The sequence below is a fragment of the Sprattus sprattus genome (genome assembly GCF_963457725.1).
Source record: "Sprattus sprattus genome assembly, chromosome: 11".
NCBI lineage: Eukaryota > Metazoa > Chordata > Actinopteri > Clupeiformes > Clupeidae > Sprattus > Sprattus sprattus.
In genome coordinates this window covers 5,165,351-5,178,237 of record NC_137909.1, presented here as the reverse complement: position 1 = coordinate 5,178,237, position 12,887 = coordinate 5,165,351, and the positions used below count along the sequence as shown (strand labels likewise).

Sequence of the window (12,887 nt, the reverse complement as noted above, 5' to 3'; positions counted from 1 at the left end):
CGTGGGATCGGCTTGAGTCGCATCCCCACGTTCGTTACGCTACTGCATTTCCCCCACTGACATAAACAATATTATTGTCATACACAACATCCCCTTATCTGCTGGGACAGTATTGTGATTGTGCTATCACTTTGGATGTGTCTGGCACCACTGCGCCGAGGGGACGCCTAGGCGTGGAGACCATCTGAGGCTGACAGTGTCGCTGCTGTCTGTCAAAGCCAGACTTGGTGCAATTGGTTGCTTCTGCAGAGGTCGGGTACGGATGTCCCTCCCATAGGTGGATCTCTCCACTCAATGAATCAGAGAACAGGGGTTATTCAGTATAACATTTAGTTAGGAAAGACATATAAGTAGTTTTTTTGATTATCCAATCACAGCCCTGGACTGGCAATGCCTTTAACATCGCCATTCACAGTATTGAAAGGGAGTACGTAACTCAACAGGTTGTTGACTTTAAAAGATGTTTTGCTATTTGTAGTAGATTTCCGACAAGGGACTTGTGAGGTTAGTTGATAATACAAATTCCTTGGAATATTTTCTTGCACTTGAAGACAGCATATGTCTATGGTCTTGATCAGCAAATGAAGATTATTAGACGGTGATTAGTTCACAGCTCGAAAGAGTGTGCACTACTGCATTTCTGGAAGGAAACACTTGTGCTTGCAAAGTAAAACAGTAAAAAATACTAGACGTAACGCAAAGCGTTACAAAATATGACCGCCGAACTGTTCAGTAGGTTTTTACACAGAATGAGTCATGGTTGTCAGTGTGTTTGTGTGTTTTTATGTGTTTTGTGTGTGTAAATTGGTTTGCGTTTCATTTTTATGTATTAAAGGAATTATTTGTGATAGATTTTGATGATTTGGTAATGTAATGTTTTGTGTACTACTTTTTTGTGGATTGTTTTGGTATATTTTTCTTTTGCAATGTAGTTTATATAACAGGTCACATAAAGAGGTGTGGAAACAAAGTGAAGTTTCCAACCACCAACAGGTGGCGCTATAGGTGATATCAGTCAGGCATATGTACGGGTTCGGGCCAGCGTCCACCCTAAGACATTTTCTCTAGATCAAACAATGTTCGAAAGAGTTATAAGAGACTTTGTGTTTTGTGGCAAGCACTGGCAAGTTGGCAAAGTTTGAGGGTCTGCCACGCCCACACCTTCCGACTAATGAGAAAATCCAATATAACTTTTAGTCGCCCATGGCTGAAGAGTAACCTGACCACATTTCAAGGCGTTACCATTAAATTTGTCGAAGAAGTCCGATCAGATGCGAGGTGTGCAACCGCCGTCAAAACGCATCTTCCACTCAAAATGGCCGACTTCCTGTGGACCTGCCACCATGGCGTTGAGAGACTTTTTGGTGCGTCCAAGCATGATGAAGACGTGTACCGAATTCCGTCAAGCTACGCCAAAATAACCCCAATGCACAGGTTTTTTTGCAACGTTCTAGGGGGCGCTACAGAGCCATTTTGCCCCATCCATGGACAAAAACTCTACCGAAGATGGACGGTTACAGGCTTGATGTCCCTGGCAAATTTGGTAATTTTTCGAGCACTTTGACAATTATGCGATTGAGTTATAAGAGACTTTGTGTTTTGTGGCAAGCACTAACAAGTTGGCAAAGTTTGAGGGTCTGCCATGCCCACACCTTCCGACTAATGAGAAAATCCAATATAACTTTTAGTCACCCATGGCTGAAGAGTAGACGGACCACATTTCAAGGCGTTACCATTAAAGCTGTCGGAGGAGTTCGATCAGATGCGAGGTGTGCAAACGCCGTCAAAACGCATCTTCCACTCAAAATGGCCGACTTCCTGTGGACCTGCCATCATGGCATCAAGCGGCTTTTTGGTGCGTCCAAGCATGATGAAGACGTGTACCGAATTCCGTTAAGCTACGCAAAATAACCCCAATGCGCAGGTTTTTTTGCAATGTTCTAGGGGGCGCTACAGAGCCATTTTGCTTCATCCATGGACAAAAACTCTACCGAAGATGGACGGTTACATGCTTGATGTCCCTGGCAGATTTGGTAATTTTCCGAGCACTTTTTTATCATATATTCGATTAAAACACCTCATTTTTGCTTTTTAATTTTTATCTAGGTGGCGCTATACATGTAATGACTGGTTATGGCATGGGTTGACATGGCCCCTTAACACAAACATACAAGAACAATTTGGCCCTCCAAGGCCCTACGGTTCTCGGGATATTCGAAGAAAACTGTGTCGCGCCACCTACAGGCCAGTTGGTGTATTATCATATAAATCAATTTATTGCATGCCCCCCCCGTGAACGTAATTCCACGAAACTTAACGTGCAGTCAGAAGGTGTCGTAATGATCCCACACCTCCGATTTCGTACAGTTCTGACCTTGTCAACTTACAATTAAAATGTTTTACAACACTCCATTTTTGCTTTTTCATTTGTAACTAAGTGGCTCTAAACATGAAATAAGTGGTAGTGGAATGGTTGACGTGGCCTCTTAAGACCAACATACAAAAAAAATGTGGTCCTCCTAAGCCCTACGGTTTTCGACTTATTCACAGAAAACTGAATCGCCCCACCCTCTCTAAAACGGGCTTAGTCCGACGGGGGTGCAAAGGATCAAAACGAAACTCAATAGTTCCACGCTCATCTAGTGGGGCTACATGCCCACCAAATTTCGTGCACCTCGGTGTTTCAGTGTCCCGGGAATCGTTGACAGAAAATCGGCAAACGGTCATAATTAGAACTTTAAAAAGATGCTTGCTCAAATACTTACAAGTATTTTCCTTTATTTGACATAAAATGCGTTTATTTAGATATGTACTATTGATATACATCCTCATGACTGTTATTCAAATGTATCGGGGAAATTTGAAACAAACACAAAGTTATAGATTAAAAAGTTTAAAAGATATTTAGTAAATGCACAAAGAAGAGAGACAGAAAGAGATTAGTTAATTTTACTATAATGGAATTAATAAAACAATATAATATAAATATATTGTAGATTGACTCAGTAATTGATTTGATAGCCTCATACTACAAAAACAATCAAGTACATTACATAAAAAGATATGTAAATAGGCCAATGCATCAAGATATTTAATAAAACACAATATGTGGTGGTCATTCCAATTTATTAAAGAGAGAGAGACGGTTCAGAGTGTATTTCATAAGGACGGACATAAGGAGAGAGAAATAAATAAATAAAAAAGACAGATAGAGAGAGAGAGAGAGAGTCAGTGAGTGAGAGTAAGGGAAAGTGAAAGAGAGCAGAAAGAGAAAGACAAAAAAATAAGATTTAAAAAAATGATTGGAGAGTTACAGAATGACAGTAATAGAATGTTGACAAAGATTCACAAAGATTCCACCATTCCTTTATAAGTATTTTAACTATTTTTGCAATACCCCAATACCCCACAAATTGCTTCGGGGGTCACCCAGAATGTGGGGACAGGCTGTATCTGACCTGCGGACAGTAGTTTAGGGACTACTATGTTAAGGTTGTCAAGGGTTAAAGATTCATTAACCATTGATTTTGAGAGTGACAGTCAAGTTAAATAAATGACTTAAATATGTTCATAGGGCACATTTGAGTTTATATTAGCATAAGTTGTACTTCAAAAGTAATATCTTTCAAATCACTCACTTAGGACAGATTTAGTAAAGCTGGGATGAAGTGGGCCGGGCCAAGCAGGTGTGGCCATAGGTTCTTAACTAACCCGAGCAGGAGCACACCAGATACAACTAATCCATCATTTGAAAAACAGACGCTGGATTAAATACAGTTGAAGCAATTGTGCTACTAAAACTATTTAAAGACACTGCAGGCTTCTATAAAATTCATGCATTCTGTATGAGAATGAAGTTCATGGAACACAAAATCAAAAGAAACGACATTTCCAGTGTTGAATGGATCCACTCTGTCCCATTTATGCTCCATTACAATCAATCTCGCTATACAGATTTTATCAATGAAATGTTGCAACGTCTGCTAGTCAACACATTTTTTCTTAATAAGCTGGTGAGAAATCAGTATTTGTGCATGATAACCTTGGATCAATCGTGTCACTCTGGTCTCTTTGGTCGTCATAGTAATTCTTCCTGAAAGTTTTTCTTTCCTACCCCTGAGAGGTCAGTCTATCTGTTTTTCTGTCAGCTTATCTTTCTGTGAAGTGAGGTTTGTCAGTAAGTGGGCATCATGGTGGCAGTGTCTACATAGCCACTGGCAGTCAACTGCATGCCACCATGAACCACAGTAGGGGGATTGTGGGCAATTTGCTTCCCCAACTGGGTTTGCTGGATCATGGGGCATGGTTCTTCCTGGACTCCCTCTTGATAGACACTGTGGCACTGGGTGGATGCCTCTTGCTGGAGCAGCAGGACATTATCATTGGTCACACCTTTGACCTTGCTGTAGTCCTCCCCAGGCATCTCAATAGAGGTGGTGTTGGAACTCAGGTTCTGCTCCGCTAGAGGCCTGAGGAACAGCACATTCTGCTGGCTCACCTTCTGCACTTCCACATACTCCATAGTCCTGGCAGGAGAGATCACAGCATCCCCTCTGTCCTCTAAGCCATTAACGCTAAGTTCATGAAGGACTTTGTTGTGCTTGGAGCCTGTGGGCATGGTGTGCTCTTGTTGGGAAGATGTGGGAGGTGAGATGAACACATCAGGGGCACCCTTCAAGGGTGAATGGTAGTGGTTCTGATCAGGAGATAGCACCATTGGCCAGGCACTGGTTTGGGCATCTGCAGGCTCAGGTGTGCTGGACTGTGTCTCAGTGGAGAGAAAGTCTCCAGCTGCCTTCACCTCTACCACTGGTGACTCCAGAGTTGGCTCCTCTTTTCCACATTTCTCCATCAGCAGAGTGTGACTGTCGCAGCTTCCTCTGCCCGAGTCGTTGTCCGAGGGGCTTTTCAACTTCAGGCATCCGTCCTGGAAGTCCTTCCCATCCAGCATCAGCTCCTGGTCTTCATTATCATTAACCTCAAGGTAGTCCACCAGCAGATCCTCATAGTCTGACGAAGGAGGAAAGCCCGGCATGACCAGGGCATTGAACACGTCCTCCGATTTCCCACCCTGAAAACAAAAGATGATTAGATCAGTGAATGCTCCATCAAAAAAAAGTGAACACAAAAAGGAGACACCAGAGTTGGAAAAGGAAGAGGGTGTTTGTTACTACATGAAGTCAGGGGCGGAGTGGCCATCGGGACGACTGGGAGATTTCCCGGTCGGCCAATGAGGTCACGAGAAGCAGCCTGCAGACTGCCCTGCGCAGCCGTGTGAAGTTCATGAGCGGCCCATTGAGTTAAAACTAATCTATCTATAAATCCAGAAATCTCTGTGTGTCAGTCAGTCAGTCAGTCTAGGGCGTATCTCCCTGACGTTAGTTACGTTAGTTATGAGATTTTGCATGTAGCTTACGCATGTCATGAACCTGTGCATCCTTGATTTTGAAGATTTTTGAATTCATAGTTCGCGAGATATTTGTATTTTACCGTTTCCCGTAGGCACTATGGGTTATCGTTTCCCGTAGCAAGTCCCACTGACCGATTGTGCACCGAAATTACGTCACAATCAAACATATACGCGTAGCGGTATTAAACTATCCTGCCTTCACTCAAAGTTCAGAATAGCGTTGGATACGATAAGGAGGTCCGCATTCAAATTCTTCTTGGTGAACAGATACAGACTTTTGCTCAGGTAATCTTAAGACAGTGATTGATTTTATCTATTTGTTTATTTTTAAGCTTCTTTATATTAAGTTTCAAAGTAATGTCATTCCGTTACATAGCTTTCATGACCACAAATAGGAAAGCGATTTAATCTGGGTTTTTTTGTTCATAAATTAATGTAGATTGGTCGGAGCAAAGCCTCATGGGAAATGGGACCTGCGCATCGCTCTGTCTTTATCCAGTGAACGTAGGGAGATGAATGAGCGGCTGTCAGAGAGAGAGAGCAGGTGAAGCGGACCTGATGGAGGGAAAGAAGAGAAAGGAGGGGCCGAAAAGGCCAGAATGAAGAAGAGGCAGATGCTGGAGGAGAGTGCATCAAAATGGTCAAGAATTACGGATTTATTCCGAAACAACCAGCCGGCGTCAACTAGTGATGCGAGTGAGTTGACAGGACACATTGTTGCAAATTAGCATAACATCTGAACCATCTGTTTTAACTTTTTCAATTCTCTATCTGTTCATTTGTCACGCCAGAATACTGGGTCTTCACTGATCACTGTATCACAATTGGTGTTTCTCATATTGTTGAAATCACTGCTCTCGTTATCATCCAGCTGTGATTGAGCAGTGATGATGACCATGGCAGTATCATGTGCGTCGTCACAGTGCAGGTGTCAGTGTTCCGGATATCAGCTGTGGTACATGATGGCTCACCCATTTGTAGAAGCAAAGCAGACAGGGATAATTGGTGCTGTAGTAGCTGTTGTCTGCTGCTGTTAGCTGTGACCTGGAATAATTTGTTCCATGATGGATTTAAGATACATTTTAGGCTGATACTTAAAATAAAGTAATCGTGTTTTATGCTTATTATGAATTGGAGGGGATGGGTTGGGCCAGTTGTGGGCTCGGTGTGGGCCGGTGCAGTCAGAATTGTCCCAGTGGATTTTTGTGTCCCACTCCGCCCCTGCATGAAGTTGATGTATTCATTGATGTACCTAGTGTCATGCTGTGATATGTAGAGAGACAGAAATAAATGTACCCTACCTTGAGGAGTTTTTGATCAAAGCCTTTGATTTTTGGTCCAGGCACAGGAGGCAGAAGATAGTGTTTCAGACTATAGGGAGAGAGAGGCCAAAAAAAGAATGATTGAGACCTGAACTTCAGTGAAAGAGATTGCCATTACATCATCTTGACAAGTAGGTCTTTTAGTCACTGCAATATGGAAATCTTTGCATGTCACTGAATGCACTATCCAACTCTACGACTCCATTTTGAAAGTAAACGCTGAAGTCGATGCACATGCACATTCCCTATGACTTAAGACATTACCTGCTTCTCTTTAAATGTAGTGTCCCACTGAGGATGACAAAGACCAACACAGAGAAAACAGTTATCACCATCCACTTTGATCTTTCCCAGGGAATATCTGAAAAACACAGAAGTTGTGTAATTGTAAAAAGGAGCAGTGGCATTTGTGCAAATATGCAAATAAGTGAGTGCTGAGTGGTTATCTGTTACGCCTACATATGGTTTCACTGCTCAGAGGTAGAATAGTTCTCAGAAAAGGTGAAAGCTGCTTTAATGTATGCTTTGCATATTCAGAGTGGCCTCTCCAGGGATCCTGGAATACCACTGGAGAGCAATTACAGGCTGAACTGGTTGATCAACTCAACTCAACAAAACATCTGAGGCACTGTGCTGGTATACCACAAGAAGAACAAACAAGGAAGAATAATATGCTTTCACTAAGAGAGCAATATAGCCCAGAATCACATTGCTATTAGCATTAATATATCCTAAAAATTATTATACTGTATATACACATGAATAATTGCTGGTCATTTGACCAGCTGCAGTTATTTGATGCTTTTATAATACCAATGTATTTCTCCTTACCCTGACTCAAACCCTAACCCTAGCCTTAACACCCACCTCGTCCTCTTGTTGCCTTACTATGTTAAACTTTAATCAAAAATGGCTGTGAGGATCGAACCCAGGTTGACTAAGTGAGACACAGCATTATCACTGTGTACCACTAGAACAGCTAAAATTCTTTTGTGCAGAAGACACAGTTCTTGTGGGGACTTACAAATAACACACAGTTACAGTGGGGACTTACAGTCTGGTACTTGGACAAATGATGTGGCACTCCATTCACTCCACAGACCGTGATCAGGTTTGCAGCGAACCTGCACCATGTAGGTCCCTCCAGAGTGAGGGCTGAACACGTTGAATGTCTTCTGTTGCATAGCATCGTGCTCCTGGATACACAGATACAAGTAAACAAAAGGATTGGTTCATAAAAGTTTAAGACTACATCCAAATGAATTTGAGAATGTTACAACAACTAGCTATGCAATAAAGATATCCTACCAAATGTTAAAAGCAGCATAATCGTACTATTTTCCCATTTTCCAAAGATACCTCCGTAGACACGGTCTAGCTTTCCATTCCTTGGAAAAGTGGGTTGAAGCTTTTGAAAAGCACCTTTATTATTTGCATATTCCCTAGGGCAAGGTATGTGTTTGCCAAGAGGCTAAGGAACAATACAATGGCTGCCTAGTCCTTCGATGGTGAGTAAATCATTAATTAAGAGTTGCATTTTCTCCTAAATGTTAGCCACCACTACCCCTCAGCTATTTTTTTTTATGGGGTTTTGTTCTTCTATGGTGCTGTGAAAACGTACGTAACTGAAGTTTTTATATTTAAATGAAATGTAGTAAGTTGATGCTCTGCTCATCCAAACATAATACCAAACAAATGTAATACTTAGCTACACAAATGTAGGTTGTGGCTGAATGAGTTTACTCCACCCACCTCCCACTCATCCTGATTCTTCAGTTTCACACGCAGCTGATAAACGAGGGTAATCCAGCCAGAACCTGTGTCTGCATTACGTGGCTTCTCCCATGAGACTCGTAGGTAAGGATCCTGCTCATCCTCTTTCACCAATACAGTCACATTTTCTGGAGGATAGGGCTGAACTGTGGGAGAGCAGAGGGCAGGGCAGAAGAGAAGAGAAGAGCAGCAGAACAGAGAGATGAGGACTGGGGACTGACCAACCAAAATATCAAAAACTACAAAGTTCAAAACAATTCAGGCCCTTTGAGAAGTTTTACTAGCCTGACGATGTCATACTCATAATTCTAGTCAGAATATGAGTCTGATACTGCTCCATTGAGCTGTGATTATGGGGCGTGTTTCAACGAACCAGGAAAGAAAATGCCTCTTCGCTCAATTGGATACCTAGAACCAATCAGAGCAACGTAGAATGACCATCTTATACATTCAACTTTTACCGGATCTCGTAGGAAGGACGGCAAAAACATCTTTTCGATTGACAAAATGCCTTAATCGCATTTCTCTGTTCCTCTTTCAAAATGTTTGCGCTGTCAATATCTGTGAGATATGCATGCTCACGTTATACTTATTAGCAGCGAGGCTAGCTAGCTACTATGTGTTTCAATGGATTTTTGGTCTAAGCGTTAGCAATAACCTAACAATAATGGTCTAGAGAGCTTCAGTTAAGACCTACAATACTCTGCAACATTCGTGTTGCACATACACAACTAACCGAGTCAATGTAGACATAAAAAAGTCATGTAGATAGCTTAATTCACATAAAATATTTCCCACTAACAGGCTCCCGAGACACCGCCGTCTTGGTACGATTTCGAATCTACCGTTAATTCAACTCAAGCCATCTGTCCATCATCGTATAAAGCCCGCCCTGAACATTTGATTGGCTAGATCCGTTTAGGATCTGTGATCATTTCTCCCCAATGGAGCAGGGCCAGACCGAGCTTCCAGACCAAAACATTTTGTGGGCGGGGTTTGGTCTGGTATCCAGGCTAAAGTTTTACTGTAAAAGTGAGGAAATAATAAACATTGCATTGCATTTCAATACTGTGCTTGTCTTGTAAATGTGGTAATACTCTCACAAAGGAAGAAATAGTTGCCGTAAGTTGTTAACCTTTCCCTATAATTACACCATAAATACCCCAAAGCTTTTCATAACTAAAATCTGTGATTATGGCATTCATAAAGAAAGAAATCCTATATAAAAGGACATTCCAGTAAGATGTGTGTGTGTATGTTTTACACCAATTTTGTGTATGTTTTACACCAATTTTAAAAACTGAAGTGAGTGTGATTCCATCCTAGAAAAGACCAGTTTCACATAACCTGCCCTTATGTCGAAACCTTCCAAGTACAGCCCTTGCACTTCTGAGAAACCCTAACTTGCAAGACTGGTTCTATTGATGTTTACACAGAGGAAGTCATGGTGTTGCACACACTCTCAAACTCAAAGGACGCAACAAGAGATAGACCTGAAAACAGGCATAAAAATGCTGTCGTAAGTCAAACATACGCTTTTTAGCTTATGAGGTATGAGTTAAGAATTCATAATTTTGAATTTTTTCGAAGAATGAATTTTCTTTGATTCAGATAGGTCTGTGGAGAATGACAGTGTTACTCTACTTACCCTTTTAATAGCAATTTTACGAGCACACTGTATACCAACTAAGGTGTTTTACAATACTGTAATGCTCTCTCAACCTTATTCTCTACCAATGTTGTATGTATCATTCGTATACCATGTTATTTCTGATCAACAGAGAGTTTTTCCTTGCCCCTGACGCCATTGTGTTAGCTCTAAGGGGCCCTGGGCTCTGTAAATATTTTTTATATAAATAAATGGAACTGAATTGAATGCTGCCGCCTATGCCAAAGCTACTCACAGATTTCAGCATTTTCTTGTCTGTCCTGTTTCAATGCATATGGCCACAACCATTTCATGGACCTTTCACTAACTATTGTGTTTCAGCTTCAAAATCAGCCATAATTTTTATGTAATAGTACTTATTTCTTAAATATTACATTGTTAGTTAAAATGTCAAATGCACTACCAAGGGAAATGTTCAACAAGTGACTTAAAGTACAATAAATGTCCATAATGGTTGGTGAATGAACAGAGCAAACACAGTGTGGAAAAAGGCCATAGAAGGGGAAACTCACCGATGTAGACCACGTCCACTTCCTCCGGGTCAGAGTAGCTGCTGCCCAGTCTGTTGGTGGCCACCACAGTAATGTTGTAGTTCACCCAAATGATTGTGTCATTCTTGTTAAAGAAACAAGAATTCTTCCCTGCTGTGCGGTAGTCCGGACATTCATAGACTGCCTGCTTGCTGAAAATACACCATTCAGACGCATGTATATTCATGTATTTGTCTTTAAGTAGCACCCATTCCATCATTTTAGATCCTGTTAGTCACAACATCAAACTGCTCAAAATGTATTTGTACAGTATCTGTCTGGGCATGAGCAGCACATAACATTTGTGAAAAATTGACTTAGAAAATATAACACAATTTTGATTCATTAACTTAATATCCAGTCCTCCCAACAAGCTTAGAGCACATTTACAGAGAATTATATGAGATTGATACTTTGAAATTAAACTAATTTCCAAAGTATGAGGACACTAAGGTGTCACCCACTTCTGCGTTCTCCTACTTTCTCCTGACACCCAACTCTGAAATAGACGGGTACCCTAGTCAACATGTAAACAAAACCTAAATATTGCCAACTAATTATGTGTCTGTGCACAACAGAATGGCAGATTACATGATAGAGACTGATGAATGTTACCAAGTAACTAATACTTCATACAGCAACTTCTACTACCTATGTGATTTACGTTCTTCTTTTAAATTGACTGTTTATTTTGTGAAGTCAGACATTAACCTTTGCTTGTTGTTGACACTGGCTGCTGTTTGCAAAACACCCTTAAAGATCCCTGCCCTGTGTATTTCCATAAACATCTCTACCGATTGACGTGGGCACAGGCCCCAGTTCACCTGAACCTGTACACAAAGGCAACTCAACTCCCTGAAAATCAACTTAAAAATCTCATTAAAAAATAACCTGTTTCACAAATATTGCTGTATTCTTATATTAACCACTGCCCTTTTGGACAAATTTAGTACTGGAGCGCACCAAGTTTAAAATATTTTGTATGTCGTTTTACAAAGGTTATCTTGTGGGTCTGACCATGTATTGGGACTTGATGCGTTTGTGACTTACTTCTCCAAGCGATAGTACAGGGCGTAGGTGGTAGGCAAGCCACCATCATAGCCCGGCTGCCACCAGCATGTGAACGTCTCCTTCTCAGGGGAGCGACAGCTTGTGAGTTTGGGTTTTCCTGGGGGCGTGATACCTGAGGCAGGGAGGTCAGGCAATTCAAACTGTAAATATTTATCCATCCACAGACACATTGAGAAAAGCTGTAATCTGAAACAAGCTCTAATCTAAAACAAGCTTGTTCATCTCCCCTCAAGTAGCAGTATAGTGATTCTAGCTCAGTCATCAAATCTCAACAGCATTTCACATTTCCAAATATCTAATACATTCAATAATGTTATTTGTACTTACAAACTGTATCTGCCACTACAGTGAATAAGATGGAAAAGATGAGATCTGTTGCAATGTTTCTTCTCATCGTTACAGTGGGTTGTAGACCTTTGTAGAAAATGCTGGAAAGAAGGACAGACAGGTGTGCCGTTAACTTCAACTGATAAAAAACTGAAATGCAGTGGGGGAAGAAATATGCAGAGAACAAGTTTAAAATGTAATCACTGGTGAAAAACTAGAGGGTAAGTAAATCTAAAACTCTTTCACTGAAACAAAAGAGATTAGTGAGTAGGCTTTTGGTAAAAAAAAAGACAAGGCCTTGCCTAGGCAGCCATGGAAAAATACCAGGGGAACATATATGATTACAAGGTCAGAAGTCCAAACAATGAATGTCATTTAATGATTACACTCATGATACACCCAATAACCTAAACTATTCTCCTCTATTGGTCAAGATAGTAGACAGTGGTTGTGTGAGTGTTTTTGTGTGTGTGTGTGTGTGTGTGTGTGTGTGTGTGTGTGTTTGTGCGTTGTCTAAAGTTCATCAAGTGCTTGTTTATTGTCCATACAAATAACAACAAGCTGAGCTTATATCAAAATTGCCCAATGGTCTGAAGGTTTCATGAAGTGGAAGAGTTTATTTCAGTAAGCTGCACTGAAGGTTAATGATTTGCACACACAATAAAAGCTAGTTTAGCGGTACCTCTCCACATTCTTTGTGATTCTCACCACCACCACCATGGTTCTTACCACCACCAAACATATCTCTGGGAGAGAGCTCTCTGCTTTTGGCCTCCTCTAATAAA

General features: G+C 41.2%; 1 protein-coding gene across 1 annotated transcript; it reads right to left on the bottom strand.

Annotated features, from left to right (window-relative positions):
* Positions 1 to 4,174: 4,174 nt before the first annotated feature.
* On the bottom strand, positions 4,175 to 12,235 carry prlra (prolactin receptor a; the record flags this gene model as incomplete). The annotated part of the gene is made up of 8 exons (XM_080848225.1): positions 12,103 to 12,235; positions 11,755 to 11,887; positions 10,687 to 10,856; positions 8,485 to 8,651; positions 7,787 to 7,928; positions 6,997 to 7,093; positions 6,712 to 6,781; positions 4,175 to 5,071 (listed from the first exon to the last, which is right to left on the bottom strand). The coding sequence occupies exons 1-8, from the start codon at positions 12,167 to 12,169 to the stop codon at positions 4,175 to 4,177; spliced, it is 1,743 nt and encodes a 580-aa protein (XP_080704351.1). The 5' UTR covers positions 12,170 to 12,235.
* Between the last annotated feature and the right edge of the window lie 652 nt (positions 12,236 to 12,887).